Below are 18911 nucleotides of genomic sequence, written 5' to 3' on the forward strand. Positions count from 1 at the left end.
GCAATATAAACAGTTAATTATCCTTAACATTATTATAATTCTGAACAACTAACCCAACTAGCACTTATTTGACATACATTGAAAACCCACAGCAACCCACAGGAATAGGTCATCAGACGTTAAGTAAATCATACATACAAGCAGCATTTAGATATATGCTTTACAGACTAAACACAGAGTCAATAAACATAGACAAAGTCTAGTTTCAACCGGTGTATCCTGTTATGCCAATTAATCGCAACTAAAAACTTCTTAATTCATGAACATCTTACTTTTCTTCTGTTCGACTGCAAATGTCCCATGTGCCACTCGAACCCACTTACTAGCTACATTTTCTAATGCAACAAATTCCAACTTAATCAGGTATATGTTATGCCAAGGCTGCAGCTGTTTTGCTTAAGCTTCACTGCTCAGTGGCGTTTCTCCATTATGTGAGAACTGTTCGTATTGAGTACGTTTTGTGGTGTTTACTGTTGTCTTGTGTGCCAGGTGTACGCTCTGCTGTGCGTCGTGTCGCAGTTCCAGGAGTATAAGGCTGGCCGAGGAACCGCCGCGGACGATCAGTGCATCCGACACGTGAGTACCACAGCAGCTCTTAGTGCGAAAGTTATGCGAAATATTAAGACACAGCTCAAATAAACGTTAGAAGCACGATATGTCTCATTATTAGCGGCAGTGTTGTATATCAGTTTTAACAATTAATGTATGATTAATAAAAATGCGCAACGTTTTATAAATTCTGCAGAGAGGTGTCGTGATGTTGTTACCGTAGTCTCGTGTGTGTAAAGAATGGTTTGATGCGATTATCCACGCTGTCTACCCTCTGCGAGTCTCTTCATCTGCTCGTAGCTACTGCAACCCACATCCCCTTAAACCTGATTTGCAATCAAACCTTAGTCTTCTATTCATTTCTTACCGCCACTACCTGAACCCTCCCCCACAACCACCAATACAAACACTACGTTCAGTAACCAAACTGACTATTCATTGATGCGTAAAGATGTGTCTCCCGAATCGTTTCAGCACTCCTAACTTGTTGTTTGTCCTACTTACCTAATGTTCGACGATCTTACATAACGTCACATTTTAAAAATTTGCACGTCATACACGTATTTCTTCCGCATATGGTTACACTCCTAAAAGTACGTTGAGAAAATACTTCCCAAGTCTGAAATTTATATATCTCCCTTTTTCTTAAAAAATTTCTTCTTACTGCAAGTTTATACTTAATTTATCTGACAAACGTCAGTTATTTTGATCCCCAAATGGCAAAACATATTTAATACCACTTTTAGTTCTCATTTCCTAACCAGATTTCCTCAGCATCGCCTTTTTTACTTTGATTTCATTCTGTTACCTTTATCCAAATTTTTTATACCCATCTTATAAACTCAAGCCACTATTCATTCTGTTCAACTCCTCTTTCAATATCTTTGCCATATCTGAAATAATTACGATATAATTCTCAAACCTAGAAGTTGTTATTTATTCTTAGTGAAATTTAATTCCATTGCATAAATTTTTCCTGTTCCATTGCATAAATTTTCCCTGATCTCCTCTACTACTTGCTCATTGTACACAGGGAATAATATGGGGGCTTGGTTACAAAACTGCTCCACTGCTTTCCTTCCTTTCATACCCTTCGTCACTTTCTGTACAACTTGTAGGTCAGTTTCCAATCCCTGAGTCTTTTCACTACTACTTTCAGTACTTTAAAGACTTCATTCTAGTTAAGAATGTCGGAAGCTTTCTTAGTACCTGTAAAAGCAACAAAGCATAGTTTTGTCTTTAATTGTAAGATTAGTCGTAGTGTTAGTATTGCCTACATTTCCGCAGAACTCAAACTGATTTCCTTCCAGTTAGTTAGCAACATGTTCCGTAGGTCATTTGAAGGATTCTTTTACCGAAATGGTGTGGAACGAGTCGTTTTACTGATATACACGATACGTATTTTTGTTAGCATTAATGAAGACATTTTTATTCCTACTAGTACCACTACACTTAAAAGCTAGCATTTTTCTTTCCTTTTCTTCTGGTTCTCAGTTTGTGGAGTTGGCCAGGATAAATGATTGAAGACTTGCTTCGCTATCTGCGAAGCATATTATCGCATTCGGCACATCATAAAGTTTTTTTTTTTTTTTTTTTTTTTTTGCTGCATATTGAATTCTTTCTCTAAGAAACTAATGGCTTTATTAATGTCAATAAGGTCCCGGTCAAACCTGTCTGCTGCAATTAAAAAACGTCTTTCGTTTCTACCTACTACATTGATGACCTCATGTCACCATTTCCCAAAATTACAGCTAACATTCTAATTCCTAACAAAAATTTCCAAATACTGTTTTCATTTTGCAGTTTCTATATTTATCCATTTTACCCTTCTTGTTCATTTTATTTTCAAGCGACCAATTCTGCTTTGAACCCCTCTTGTTATTTGTAGTCTCATATCCGGTTAGTTCTTGCTGAAAACTGTGTATTGAGTGTCTTTTGTCTGGAGCTGCCTAAGCACTTTTACTGGCAACGTTAAATTCAAGTTCGTCTCCCACTTTTTATTTTAATTGTTGTATAGATTGTAATCTTTATTATTTTTTTGGTTCTCGAGTTTATCAGAATCCACATTCTATTCATGATTACAACTTAATATTAATTTGTTTAATCCTTGTGTATATATGTTGTATGAAATCACTATTTCCATACTAAATCCAGTATTTTCAAGATACACTAATTCTACTTGCTATGGAAAGAGAAAGATTTCACAATTCCTTCGTTCTACTTTGGTTCCCTCAGATTTCGAAACTATTTTTGTCTAGTATCACACATTTAATCAGTTACTTTGATAGAGGATACGTCATTCTCTCACAATTTTTCAAATTCAAGCCTGCTCTTCAGTGTTCAAAAATGGCTCTGAGCACTATGGGACTTAACTTCTGACGTCATCAGTCCCCTAGAACTTAGAACTACTTAAGCCTAACTAACTTAAGGACATCACACACATCCATGCCCGAGGCAGGATTCGAACCTGCGACCTTAGCGGTCACGCGGTTCCAGACTGAAGCGCCTACAACCGCACGGCCACCACGGCCGGCTCTTCAATGTTGATTTTACACCCAAGACACTATATTTGTTACACAATAGAAAGTTATCAGCATGGGCTGGCATTAATGGGAGCATAAACATTATTAATGCTTGCGGGATCTTTACGGTGGCTCTTTCGAATAGTACTTTCTGGACTTCAGGACAAGGTGGCAGTTGGCTCATTTAGCAATAAATCTTGCAGATTGCTCATTTAACAAAAATCTTGCAGCGGACGTTTGGGGCTTGGAAGCCTCATGCAGCTATTAGGGAAAGCAACATCTTGAAGCACTTACTGAGAACAGAATTCTGGTCCCAAGAATTTCTCGCACTGGTGTGCAGACAATGCTTTCGGTGGTAAGGGCGAAAAAGTTGCCTACCTGTATCCATCCGATAGTCGCCTCTAGCAATTGCAGGGGCACGGGCATGAGAGAAATTTAGGTTGCCCAGCCAAGGAATTTCGACAGTGTCATAAATGCCCTTTGTGAACAGAGATGGCGACCATAAAAATTAACAAGTTTCCATGTACACCATGGACCTAATACAATTGAGAAAGCCGTCAGGTGGTTGTCATCCCTCTGCCTGCAGAGTTTCTGGCAAGCCTCAGGCCATCGAAACAATTTCAGAATGGGACACAACATTTAAAGCGCCTCTAAAATGGTCTATGTTGAGACACAAAGGCCCTTCTCTTAGTTTAGTCGAGGACCCTAGTCAGATACGCTGTACTGTTTGGCTCATCGAGATAATGATCTCTCTGACAACTGTGTTGTTCACCTTATGGCTAAATAAAAACTGAAAACACGTTTCCTTCAGTGACCGTGGGAGAAACAAGTCAGGATCACAATGATTTGTGAGTTAGGCATTGACAGCATCTCGAGAAACGGAAGACTATTGTTAACTTTGATTAGGAGTGTCGGATGGGTAAAACAGACGCGTTAGACGGGAGACAGGAACATTGTAGAGCCTCGTATTGGCACGAAACCCTTCTGGGGGCGGTTGCGTGGGTGCTTTTGTTGAGTTTACCGAGGTTTGATGGAAAGTAAGGGAACTCGAGTCTTTTGATTTGAACTTCGATCTGGAGAGGATTCTAGTCTTTACTCTTGTCACGAGCGGGTTGTACTTGGAACACTTGCTCTGAGCGTGACTTAGCACTAGCATTGGTCTTGACTGGGCAGCCTGTGATGAGAACTTAGCTGTATCAAGAGTTTAGCCCTTAGTCATTTAGGACAACTCGCTGTGCTGAGGGCAGTCTTATTCGTGTACGGTCTATCGCACTGACGTTTGATCCCCTTGTGTGCACTGTCATAGAAGTGAGTCAAATTGGTACATGGTATGACCGGCGAAACTGGAGTCTGCCAAGGCTTCCTTAGACAGTAACTGCGATCACTCCAACAGATCGCCAGATGTATGTTTGTGTGTGAAATCTTATGGGACTTAACTGATAAGCTTATCAGTCCCTAAGCTTACACACTACTTAACCTAAATTATCCTAAGGACACACCCATGCCCGAGGGAGGACTCGAACCTCAGCCTGGACCAGTCGCACAGTCCATGACTGCAGTGCCCTAGACAGCTCGGCTAATGCCGCGCGGCTCGCCAGCTGTGACCTTGCATATTTCGTGCCCACGATAATGAATTACAGGCGCCACACATTTTTTCTCTACAAACGCTCGAACCACGACTGTTACATGAGACAGCGTTATACTTCGAGAAAGAGGGTGTTTCACTCCTTTTCCTGCTTATTTGGGCAAAGATAATCACAGTCTTGGCACTGGTTCACGGCTGCACCAAAGTGGTATATTTTCAGTGTAGAATAAGTTCAAATGGCTATGAGCACTATGGTTCAAATGGCTCTGAGCACTATAGGACTTAACATCTGAGGTCATCAGTCCCCTAGAACTTAGAACTACTTAAACCTAACTAACCTAAGGAAATCACACACATCAATGCCCGAAGAAGGATTCGAACCTGCGACCGCAGCAGTCGCGCGGTTCCGGAGTGAAACACCTAGAACAGCTCGGGCATCGCGGCCGGCAGAATAAGTTCATCAAAATCTATTCAGTGTAGATGGTTTCAGATTGCTTTAGCCGCGTTTTGAGGCAGAGTAAATAGTTTAACCAGACAAACGTTAATCTTTACCAGCCAATTATCAACCAGTGGGGTGTTAACTATTTGTTGCGTCTATTTATGTTACCAGCAGATTATGATATATTTGTCATCACGCTTAACTTGTATTGTTTGTCTCACTTTATGACCAATAAACTGTGCCATGTGTTTTAAAAGAGATCCATCCCATGTTGATATATTATTTACCTATCAACAATTGCCTACAATGATGACAGGGGCGCTATTTCATTAAATTACTTTAGAATTCAAGTTCATATAGGGTCTGATGAACGTGGTAACCTGTAATGCAAGCTAATAACTACCACAGTCAAATGGCAAAGTCAATTTAGCAGACGCATGGGTCTGGTAGTCAAATGGAAAGCTTGGTAGTTAAAGTGATTGCTGTCTGGACCTGAAGTCATAGTCCCCTATAGACTTTCAAATAATACCGCACATACAGTGTAGTTTTGCCCAGTGTCGCCTTTGCAGCTTAATTTTCTCATGTGATCCCTTCATGTCAGCATGTGAAGTGATCTTGTCAGCGTGAACAGTAAAGACTAGTATTAACTTTTAATAAAACATGAGCGGAATAATTTTTTCACAACGTTGGTATGGTAGTAATGACTTAGGGTTTTATCGACTCTCCCACTCTCCTATTTAGAATGACTCAAATGCAGCACCCACTGCTGCAATTTTTATCTACAACCGGCCTGGCTGTCAATGACATTACAAATACAGTTGAATTTTTCACTCTTTATTGTACTACAGTCACAATATTTTGACTTTCAAATTAATTACTGTTTAGTACGTTCGGTTCTTTCCCTCAAGTAGGTACATTCTTCAACAGATAATCTATTGTAAGATCAACATATGGAAATGAAATGCTCAAGAATTAGCATCGACCAAAACGTTTTGGTACCCTGAAGGAAAATAATGTTCGTTGAAGTGGCCTTCAGGCTTTGGAAGAACAGCTGTCGAGGAATGGGAATCATTGTTAGTGATGTACATCTGTTTTCATTAAATTTTCTGATTATCAAGGTATTCTAGCAGAAGATGAGTGCGGTCTTGGTTTAATAATGCGACTTTTATGTCAGAAATATTACAAATGGGAACTACAGATGAGTCTAGCATAAACCGAATATCTGATGGTGAATAGTGACCCTAAATCTGAGCATTTATAAATGACGGAGCAGTTACGTGACAGGTAGAAATATTTTAAATATGTGCAGACGTATATAGAGAGAAGAGGATCAGGTTACAAGAAGATTATACGTAACACAACAAAGCAGAAAATTATGGTATGATTCCTTTTTGATGGAACAAAATCTTTTCAGCAACAATAAGAAAAGAATGGATAGGCTAATCGCTGAATCTCTCCTACGCTCTTGATCAGATTTATGGGTTTTAAATCCTGTTTAGAAATAAGACCAGTAGCTGTGGAAATGAATAATATAAGGAAGGAGCGCTACAATATTAGGAATGAAGAAAGAAATAAATGCTGATGTAAGTAATAAAATGGTGACAAATGGAAGAATGATAGATAGAATTGCAAGAAAATCATTAAATGGTGTTGGGAATAACACATCATGGGTGGCCAATGAAAATTTTAAAGTGGAAACCATCTAGCAGACCATGAAATTCTTGTTAACACCGAATCAGTGAAATAATGATGCTTCGTGATGTACGTGAGTGGGTTACCTTGAACAGAGATGTTCGGCAGAAGATAAGAGGAATACAGCAAAATTTTGTTACCTATTGATATTTTAGTTAATTAATCCTGTATAATATAATGGTAAAAAAATCGTTCTTCCCTTGATGAGCGTGAAGAACTATAAAAATTTTTCTCTCTCAGGGAATAAAAATCTTTTTGAGAAAAGACAGATGTTTTGAAAGCTAGGGAGAGTACCTCCAGCGTAATGAAAAATCAACAGCATATTCTGGGAGACACAAAAATCCATGTTATCGCATCAAATGCTAACAAGCAAGCTACATATTAAGTTTAATGACTTACAGACCCACATTCGTGAGATATAGTTTTTCCATGGGATCCCTACACCGCTGAAGGCAAATGGTTCCTTTGAAAGTGATACAGCCGATCTCCTTCCGTGTTTGTTACCAAATCCTAGCTTGCGCTCAAATTGAAATGATCTCTTGGTCGAACACACGCTTCACTGCCGACGCTTCAACAGCATTATGAAGAGTTTGTCAGCCATATCTCTCAGAATCATAACGTGTCTGTCGCATATGACGAAATTTCATGAAATAACAGCTACAGCCAGATTCCTCTGAGTATCTTCTCACATTCTAAAAAATAAGGTGTTATGAAATGTTTTAAGAGCATAGGGACAATTGGAGGCTCATCGTTTCACCTCATAATTGTCGATGTATTAAGTAATTAATATTACGTACTTCCCTCTTGTCTACATGACTGTATAGTGCACTACCTAGTTTCAGAGCTTCAACAAAGATCCTAGTGCATAGCGCCATAGCGGTTCTGTCTTGTTGGTGTTGCACAAAGTAAGCTTTGCTGTTTGTGGGCCCTATATTTAAGATTGCGTCTCGTTGACTGCTTTCCTCCCGTCTGTACAGTCGAGTGCACTCTGAACTGTCCTGTGGGCAACGCCCTCCTCTCATCACTGCCCTCAGGAAAGGAGCACAAGACGAGAGCTTTCTGGAGCTGCATTAGACGACAAAGTTGCATTCGTGGAATGCCAAGCGTGCTGCTTGCAGTTATGGTTAATAGTACTGCCATCAGCAATGATTGACTTTGCCTCCTGTAAATAAGTGTTGCTTGTTACTGATTTTTTAAGGACATCCAGTTCAAAAATTTGTGAAACTGATTAACACCTTTTTTTGACGCACCTCACAATCTGTTCATTTCATACAGTAACTCATACTCCTCCTTTATAAAGGATATATATATAATCTTTTTTACGTATGTGGATTCTCTCTCTCTCTCTCTCTCTCTCTCTCTCTCTCTCTCTCTCTCTGTGTGTGTGTGTGTGTGTGGGTGGGTGGGTGGGAGGGAGGGGGGGGGGCTGACATAGCTCTGGAACGGTTGGAGGAATTTCAAATTTGATACATAAATTTGATACATAACATCTGGCTTACAACGTAAGTACCTCATATCGAACGACCTAAAGAGAAAAAAAAATCAAGAAATTTAAGATAAGTAGATGTGTGTTGCACCACCAATCATTGTCATTTATGAGGAACCAATGTTTGCATGTTAAGAACCTACAGCGCACAGCATCAGAAATCGATGAGGAAGTAATACCGTGTAACAAACGAAAATGAACATCAGATTCGAAAGACATGTAAATGAGACATTATTTGTCACACACCAAGTCATTTGTTTGAAACATACCTGCTAACACACCCAGTACTTATAGTCATGATTTCCAGGAATTGTTATGTTCTACACTATTCGGTTATTTGTCGTGGAGGTGAGAATGGTAGTTCTGTATGCATTCAGACCAACATATTAAAAGACTGAGAGAACAAGTTTGTTTTGACGGTGTTGGTTTAGGCAACAATGCAGAGGTACCTAAGACTTTATGACTGAAATTTTTTCTGTTTTGAATTGTAGTGAAGTTTGGCTTTGAGTCACGTACCTCAGCGATTTCAGAAGGCGGGTATGAGAGGTGACTGAAACCACGTTGTACAGAATTTTTGCATTTATATTATTGTGCAATTAGTTCAGCGGAGTAGCCCTCTGAGAAACATAAAATCTTACTGTCGATAAAAGGCCTTTTCTGACTCTGTGTATATGAAGGCAACTTAAATCATGGTCCTAAAAAATGCAACAAAAATTTAAAACTGATTTAACATGCTGATACGGCTTCGTATGCGTAAACGAATCATTGGATATAAGATGAATCATTTGATATAAAAGCTGAAGCGCCAAAGAAACTGGAATAGCCATGCGTATTCAAATACAGAGATACGAAAAGGGGCAGAATATGGCGCTGCGGTCGGCAACGCGTATATAAGACAACTAGTGTCTGGTGCAGTTGTTAGGTCGGTTACTGCTGCTACAGTGGCGGGTTATCAAGATTTCAATGAGTTTGAACGTGGTGTTATAGTCGGCGCACGAGCGGTGGGACACAGTATTTTCGAGGTACCGATGAGGTGGGCATTTTCCCGTACAACCATTTCACGAGTGTGCCGTGAATATCAGGAATCCGGTAAAACATCAAATCTCCAACACCGCTGCGGCCGGAAAAAGATCCTGTGGAGAATATTCAACGTGACAGAAGTGGAACCCTTCCGCGAATTGCTGCAGATTTCACTGCTTGGGCCATCAAAAAATGTGAGGGTTCGAACCATTCAACGTAACATCATAGATATGGGCTTTCTGAACCAAAGGTACGCTCGTGAACCTTTGACGGCTGAACGACACAAAGCTTCACAGCTCGTCTGGGACCATCAACACCGACATTGGAGTGTTGATGACTGGAAACATGCGCCTGGTTCCAATGGTTCAAATGGCTCTAAGCACTATGGAACTTAACATCTAAGGTCATCGGTCCCCTAGACTTAGAACTACTTAAACCTAACTAACCTATGGACATCATACACATCTATGCCCGAGGCAGGATTCGACCCTGCGACGGTAGCAGCAGCGTGGTTCCGGACTGAAGCGCCTAGAACCGCTCGGCCGCAGCGGCCGGCCATGCGCCTGGTCGGACCAATCTCGTTTCAAATTGTATCTAGCGGATGGACGGGTACGGGTATGGAGACAGCCTCATGACTCCATGGACCCTGCATGTCGACAGGAGACTATTCAAGATAGTGGAGGCTCTGTAACGGTATGGAGCGTGTGTAGTTGGAGTGACATGGGACCCCGGATACGTCTAGATACGGCTCTGACAAGTAACATTTATGTAAGCCTCCTGTCTGATCATCTGCATTCATTCATGTCAATTGTGCATTCGGACAGATTTGGGCAATTGTAGAAGGGGAATGCGACACCCCACGCGTCCAGATGGCTCCAGGAACGCTCTTCTGAGCTTAAACACTTCAGCTGGCCACCAAACACACGAGACATAAAGATTACTGAGCATATCTGGGATGCCTTGCAACGTGTTGTTCAGGAGAGATCTCCACCCACTCGTACTGTTCTCCACCCCCTCGTACTCTTGCGAATTTATGGACAGCGTTGTAGGATTCATGGTGTCAATTCCCTCCAGCACTACTTCAGACATTAGTCGATTCCATGCCACGTCGTGTTGCGGCACTTCTGCGTGCTCGTGGGTGGCCCTACACGATATTAGGCAGATGCATGAGTTTCTTTGGATCTTTAGTGTATGTTACAGTGAACAGTTCGACTTTTACTGAATGAGGATGGAGTTTTCAATAGTTTCAGCACTTCTTCTGCAGAAATCCACGAACCAAAGTTTCTGACTGACTCAGTACACTCTGGATACTATCATAATGCGTGTGGTGTTGCCTAAAGATAAAAGGGGAGGGGGCGTGATCTATAGCCTCACTTCTAGAACGAATATTATTCAGATTTTCTTCTGTACTTACAAACCAATATAACGTTATGTATCCAAACCTACCCTAAATCATCTCACTCTTCCGTTCCTGTTCTTCATAGTGCATCAGAACAAGCTGCCATATTGAGGTCAGCTCTGTAAGACTGGCTGAGGCGGAACTGATGGAATATGATTTGAATTCCGCACTTCATGAGAGGAAACCACATAGCCGAATATGGAGCAAAGATCAAAGTCTCCAGTGCCTGGAACTCCTGAATAATGACGACGATTTCTATTTACGCTCACTCTGGTGTATTTATGAAGATCGGAGTTGGCGATATTAGCTTTACATGAGATCATTATCTCGACTCTAGCCAAGTTACGTATTAAGCTGTTGGAAAATTGAGTTCGCTGCTGTGGATGATAGGGCAACAGCACGCTTACCGACTGCTGGTGTTGAAAGAGGCGTTTCCTAATAGCCGAGATTGTCTGGTTTTTTGCTATTTTGGACCGTTCTGGTGTCGCTAAATACGTGCACGTGCGTATGTCGATTACAGTGTTTCACAGAAGAAGCATATCTTTTCCGCCTATGAGTGGTCCAGCGCATGATGATCACTGTCCATCTCTCTCATCAGTCCCACGTTCCCGCCCACACAGTGATGTCACTATAACTTATATGAGCCGAAATGCCATGTTTTAACGGACACATTTCATTCCGCGCTTTCTTATACGAGAAGCACAGTTTCTCTTTGGTGAACGAATCTTTACACACTCTGCATGGCATAGCTGGTACCTCAAGAAAAGTCCTTCTCAGCTTATGTTTATCACATCTCAGCGAAATCGTAATCAGGTGTTGCTTGTACATTTCTAAGTTTCATTCACCTGAATCAATTTTGTTTGGTATAGTAATTATCATTAGATAAAGAGTACGTGCTGATCACCTTAGTTACCTCTATGAGACTGTATCGTACGTATTTTTAACGCTAAGAGTCCGGTGTTGAAATCACATATAATAATGATATATTAAAACGGTAATCTAACCTGGAGCCTAACTTTTGTGGACGATTCTCCAGCCAAATGGGCTATTCCGGAACGACTATCAGAAAGTTCAATCTGCTAAGGCCAGACACGAATCGTGCCTGCTAACCGCACTCAGTCATACCAATCCCGACGAAACACGTACACTACTGGCCATTAAAATTACTACACCAAGAAGAAATGGAGATGGTAAACGGGTATTCTTGGACAGATATATTGTACTAGAACTGACATGTGATTGCATTTTCACGCAGTTTGGGTGCATAGATCCTGAGAAATCAGTACCCAGAACAACCACCTCTGGCCGTTAAAAACGGCCTAGATACGCCTAAGCATTGAGTGAAACAGAGCTTGGATGAAGTGTACAGGTACAGCTGCCCGTGCAGCTTCAACACGATACCACAGTTCATCAAGAGTAGTGACTGGCGTATTGTGACAAGACAGTTGCTCGGCCACCATTTGCCCGACGTTTTCAGTTGGTGAGAGATCTGGAGAAAGTGCTGGTCAGGGCAGCAGTCCAACATTTTCTGTATCCAGAAAGGCCCTTACAGGACCTGCAACATGCGGTCGTGCATTATTCTGCTGAAATGTAGGATTTCGCTGGCATCGAATGAAGGGTAGAGCCACGGGTCGTAACACATCTGAAATGTAACGTCCACTGTTCAGAGTGGCGTCAATGCGAACAACAGGTGACCCAGACGTGTAACCAATGGCATCCCATACCATCACGCCGGTTGATACGCCAGTATGGTGATGACGAAAACACACTTCCAATGTGCGTTCACCGCGATGTCGCCAAACACGGATGCGACCGTCATGATGCTGTAAACAGAACCTGGATTCATCCACAAAAATGACGTTTTGCCATTGTTGCACCCAGATTCGTCGTTGAGTACACCGTCACAGGCACTCCTGTCTGTGGTGCAGCGTCAAGGGTAACAGCAGCCATGGTCTCCGAGCTGACGGTCCATGCTGCTACAAACGTCGTCGAACTGCTCGTGCAGATGGTTGTTGTCTTGCAAACGTCCCCATCTGTTGACTCAGGGATCGAAACGTGGCTGCACGATCCGTTACAGCCATGCGGATAAGGTGCCTGTCATCTCGACTGCTGGTGATACGAGGCCTTTGGTATCCAGCACGGGGTCCCGTATTACCCTCCTGAACCCACCGATTCCATATTCTGCTAACAGTCATTGGATCTCGACCAACGCGAGCAGCAATGTCGCGGTACGATAAACCGCAATTGCGATAGGCTACAATCCGACCATTATCAAAGTCGGAAACGTGATGGTAGGTATTTTTCACCCTTACAAGTGGCATGACAACAACATTTCACCAGGCAACGCCGGTTAACTGCTGTTTCTGTATGAGAAATCGGTTGGAAACTTTCCTCATGTCAGCACGTTGTAGGTGTCGCCACTGGCGCCAACCTTGTGTGAATGCTCTGGAAAGCTAATCATTTGCATATCACAGCATCTTCTTCGTGTCGGTTAAATTTCGCGTCTGTAGCACGTCCTCTTCGTGGTGTAGCAGTTTTAATGTCCTGCATTGTAGTTATTGCTTTGCGGTCATCTTTTATGTCAGTAAATGCGCTGCTGTCTTACGGTTGTACGAGTGACAGCGCCCTCAGAGAGTACGCTCGTGTCCGCAGCAGGTGGCGCGCTTCGCGACGGCGAGCAGCCGGCTGAGCGTGACGCGGCCTGCGACGGCGCGCCACGACGCCAAGGCGTCGCCCACGGCCACCGACCTGGACGGGCGGCGGGCGTCGCGCGACGGCGCGGCGGACGCTGCGGGCGCCACGACCACGGCCACGGCCGCGACCGCCGCCGTGTCGGGGGGCCGGCTGGCGCCGCCCTCGTGCCGCGGGCGCGTCCACTTCCAGGCTGAGCCGGCGGCGTCGGCGTCAGGGCCGGCCAGCAACAATTCGGACGGTACGCTGACGCCTTCCGACCCGGACGACAGCGCGGGCCGAGCTGCCGAGGTCGTGCCCGTCTACGCCTGTGTGCGTACGTTACCTGCGCCCGAGCACTGCTCGCTTCTTTCCGCTGCTCATGTCGCATGTTCTGCTGCCGCTTCACTATACATTGACGCTACAGTACAGCGGATGGAAGTCGTACCAACACTCCCTAAACGTGATGGCACCCCACACTCGAAAGACTATGAGTACCTTGACTCTTTATGTATACAAATATCACATTTTCTGTCCGTGTAAGACTCGGGTGGTCGATTCCATGTTGTGTTGTCCAAATGTTCTCGGTGTCAAACAGATGACAGAAAGAGAACCCTGTACCACCGAAATTAGGTGCACTTAAGATGTGGTATCCTTGCTTTCAGCAGTTTTACAGCCTAGCGAAACAGGCTTAGGCAGGACAGATTACCCACAATTTAAGTAATTTAATAAAATAAATATAACACCAATTACCTTCAGTCGGGCGATGTTGCATGGCAGTAGTTTGAAGGTGACTGGCAAAAAACTGTCGTTAATTTTGGTCTTGCCCTGAATCCATGAACGACAGCTACAATCACTCTTAGAATGTCTAGTGCAGGGACGACTAAAAACTTGGCTCAGGTGCAGCGCTCGTGCACGTACTCCTGTATATGTCGTCCGAGTGCGGACTTCCCCTTCCACCATGCACGCTATGCTGTCTAACTGGGAAGATGGGCAAGGGGAGAAAGTGTGGAAGCGTTGCATGTGGCATGAGGCTTTATTTCATGTTTCATTTTCTAGAGCAAGATAGATCACAAATAAACAATTTTTTTAATTACTTGATTATAGCTGCCGAGCTGAAGACATAATAAAATTACTATCTGCCGTAAACTCCTGCCATATGGCCAGACGCACAGTCAGAGATTTTCGTCATTCACGTTGTCACGAGGTCGTGGCTTATTTAGTATCGTAATTGAAAAAAGTCTCTCACCTTCACATTGATGCCATGCTTGCAACCTCGTCATGGAGAGGTGCAAAGTCGTCCTATGGAGAAGAGTAAAGAACTTCTAGACTGTTTTAACGCAAAAAAATTTTTCTTTTAAACGGAATTACATTTTCAAATGCACAGGGGTACCTTCAGCTGCTAACGCTCTTGAAAAAGGCTCAAAAACAAGTGTAAGACTGACAGTTTCTTCAAATGTTTAGAAAGCTATCCCTGTAATTCTTTCAGCGCCACAGTGCATTGCCCAAACTTCGTGTTTTCTTTAACGCCAGTGACCTTAGAGCAACTGACGGTGTTCCTTTCGCCACGAAAGCAGTAACAAGTAACTTCCCACGTTTTAATGTGTTACTGAGGGCAGTCTGCAGTCAAGTCTATTCAAAACGCAGCGCTGAAAACCATTCCGGATCTTCTAATCTTGTTTCTTACTTTTCCTTTTAAACCAGACATTCAGCGACGGCGGGTCTTAAACAGCAAATTCGTTGAAGGCATGCCCTTGCCTTAACCAACTTACTTTGCAGCAATATGTAACGTCTCTATGGCCTTCGTTCAATTCCAACAAATCCTGTGGTAACTGACCACGTATAAAGCGTGCAACATCAGAAAATTTCCTTATGCGCACTACAAATTCAAACACGTGTTCCACGCCTGCATATTTAAAACATAATGCTTCTTGGTGTACAGGACAGCAATGCCCGTTGAAATCTACTATCTATTGCTATAATTTTGAGCTCTTTCATTGTCAACTAAATCTTCAAATTCCTTCTGCATGATATTTCAAAGCAGTTTCATAGCAAATTTTCGGCCCTGTTGCTTATGCGACAATGTCGTAGATATTGAGAATTCCCATCCTTCTCCTCTGTGATCGCCTTTCATTTTTAAGGGATTGCAAATATAGATCGCTAGATTCTCTGTTTTCGCGGTAACAGTCACTGAGCCTTTGAACTTTCTTTATGTCCCGAGCAAGCAGCGAAGAGTGAACAAAGCTGGCACCACGTATCTGCCGAAAAGAAAAATGTCGTAACGATCAAAATAAGGCGCACCAAATGTCGGGAGAAAGCGCTGCATCGCACTGCTAGATGAAATGAAGCGCTATACCGAGAAGGACCGAGCAAACCCAACACGGAACGAGAAGTGCAGAGATGGTCCGGACCACGGCTCGCATGAGAGCAGCACATTGTGCACACGTGAAGTTTTGCACACCGTGGTCGACCATGGTCTAGTGCCTCTTCTTGGCGGCGAATATAGACTCGGTCCTGTGGTTCTGTTGATACTCCTGATACTGTTGCCGATACACACGCTAATAGTAAATTGAGAGGAGCCGAGTGTCCGCTTGTATCCACGTTTGGGGTTGAGGCGTAGTAGTTATCATGCTGACTTGCATGCGGGATGACAACGGATCAAACCCTGCACGAGTATCCAGATTTAGATTTTCCGTGACTTCACTAAATAGCTTAAGGTAAATGCGGGGATCGTTGGAGCACAGTGGATTTTCCTTGCCGGCCTTCCTTAATATGAGCCACTGCACCACGTGGTCGATGGGACGTAAAAATCTAATCTTCCTTCCTCCCTTTATAATCACGTTTGGCAGATGGATGTTAACATGGGAACTAAATATTTGGGTGGCGTATGGTGGAAGCACAACCTAGTCCATATTGTGTGCGTCTGACCGTAGCTGTGATCTACATCTACATACAAACCTCACAACCCACCGTACGGCGCATGGCGGTCGGTACTCTGTTCCACTACTAGCTATTTCCATTCCTGTTCCGCTAGCAAACAGATCGAGGGGAAGACATCTATCTACAGGGTGGTCCACTGATCGTGAACGGGCCAAATATCTCACGAAATAAGCGTCAAACGAAAAAACTACAAAGTACGAAACTTGTCTACCTTGAACGGGGAAAACAGATGGCGCTGTGGTTGGCCCGCTAGATGGCGCTCCCATAGGTCAAACGTATATCGACTGCGTTTTTTTAAAAATAGGAACCCCATTTGTATTACATATTCTTGTAGTGCGTAAAGAAATATGAATGTTTTAGTTGGACCACTTTTTTCGCTTTGTGATAGATGGCGCTGTAATAGTCACGAACACATGGCTCACAATTTTAGACGAACAGTTGGTAACGAGTAGGTTTTTTAAATTAAAATACAGAACGTAGGTACGTTTGAACTTTTTATTTCGGTTGTTCCAATGTGATACATGTACCTTTGTGAACTTATCATTTCTGAGAACGTATGCTGTTACAGCGTGATTACCTGTAAATACCACATTAAGGCAATAAATGCTCAAAATGATGTCCGTCAACCTTAATGCTTTTTGCAATACGTGTAACGACATTCCTCTCAACAGCGAGTAGTTCGCCTTCCGTAATGTTCGCACATGCATTGACAATGCGCTGACGCATGTTGTCAGGCGTTGTCGGTGGATCACGATAGCAAATATCTTCCAACTTTCCCCACAGAAAGAAATCCGGGAACGTCAGATCCGGTGAACGTGCGGGCTATGGTGCTTCGACGAGCAATCTAGCTGTCATGAAATATGCTATTCAATACCGCTTCCACTGCACGCGAGCTATGTATCGGATACCCATCGTGTTGGAAGTACATCGCCATTCTGTCATGCAGTGAAACATCTTGTAGTAACATGGGTAGAACATTACGTAGGAAATCAGGGTACATTGCCCCATTTACATTGCCATCGGTAAAATGGGGACCAATTATCCTTCCTCCCATAATGCCGCACAATACATTAACCCGCCAAGGTCGCTGATGCTCCACTTGTCGCAGCCATCGTGGATTTTCCGTTGCCCAATAGGGCATGTTATGCCGGTTTACGTTACCGCTGTTGGTGAATGACGCTTCGTTGCTAAATAGAACAGGTGCAAAAAATCTGTCACCGTCCCGTAATTTCTCTTGTGCCCAGTGGCATAAATATACACGACGTTCAAAGTGTCGCCATGCAATTCCTGGTGCATATAAATATGGTACAGGTGCAATCGATGTTGATGTAGCATTCTCAACACAGACGTTTTTGAGATTCCCGATTATCCCGCAATTTGTCTGCTTCTGATGTACGTATTGGCCGCGACAGCATCTAAAACACCTACTTGGGCATCATCATTTGTTGCAGGTCGTGGTTGACGTTTCACATGTGGCTGAACACTTTCCTTAAATAACGTAACTATGCAGCGAACGTTCCGGACACTTGTATGATGTCGTCCAGGATACCGAGCAGCATACATAACACACGCCCGTTGGGCATTTTGATCACAATAGTCATACATCAACACGATATCGACCTTTTCCGCAATTGGTAAACGGTCCATTTTAACACTGGTAATGTATCACGAAGCAAATACCGTCCGTACAGGCGGAATGTTACGTGATACCACGTGATTCCTAGACTGGGATTTTAACACTGAATCACATGATTCCAGTTTAACACAAAATTTTTCGACGAATGATATAGACGTAGTGTTCAGATTTTGCGAGAGATGCTCTATCGCAGACATGGACAATCTCTGCTGGTCGTGAAGAAAAATTATTCTTCATTCCACGATCCCAGAACCAAACCACACTGTTAACTAAAAATGTACTATGAACCCATTAAAACATATTGCTGCATTTTAAATGCGAACATTTTTAGGTTAGGCTTTACCGTGACTGTTACTGATATTAATTGAAACAACAAGTTTACTGTTACCAGTCACCGTTTTGTTTATTTCCACGACGCGTTTCCAAGGTTTAAACCTCCATCATCGGGTGGATTTACGTTAGTTACTATTACATTTTATACCAGCTGAAGTACACACACATATATTCGACACCTCCAAACAAACACCTCCAAATGCTTTAAACAACTATTCTGTAATAATGTTTTTACGATGTATATTCTTTGCACTTTGCGATTATGTCTTCTCTTCTGCACCCAGCTGATTCCAGACGCCATATTTGTTTACAAATGTGGCAGTATACATGTGATGTGTTACGACAGCAAAAGGAACCTGTGACCACTGGAGGTACTCTAGTTTACTTATTTAATGTTTACCATTAGATATCAGTTTAATTTTTTGTCAAAAGTAATCCTAAACCATATTCTGAAATTGTGTCTTGTTTCTCCACTAGGCAGTGCCACAAGTTCCTCCAAAAATCGTAACACAACACACACACAAATGTAATACTAACTAATGTAAATCCACCCGATGATGGAGGTTTAAACCTTCCAAACGCGTCGTGGAAATAAATAAAACGGTGACTGGTAACAGTAAATTTCTTGTTTCAATTCATA

At 42.8% G+C, this 18911-nt stretch overlaps 1 protein-coding gene across 1 annotated transcript in view; it reads left to right on the top strand.

The window, feature by feature from the left end:
• Positions 1-639, top strand: part of LOC124795731 — a 745624-nt gene extending 744985 nt beyond the window's left edge. The window contains exon 7 of the mRNA XM_047259814.1: positions 490-639. Coding sequence (XP_047115770.1) covers positions 490-639 — 150 coding nt within the window. The remainder of the gene's footprint in view (positions 1-489) is intronic.
• Positions 640-18911: the final 18272 nt, after the last annotated feature.

Source organism: Schistocerca piceifrons, chromosome 4, assembly GCF_021461385.2.
Source record: "Schistocerca piceifrons isolate TAMUIC-IGC-003096 chromosome 4, iqSchPice1.1, whole genome shotgun sequence".
In the NCBI taxonomy this organism is placed as follows: domain Eukaryota; kingdom Metazoa; phylum Arthropoda; class Insecta; order Orthoptera; family Acrididae; genus Schistocerca; species Schistocerca piceifrons.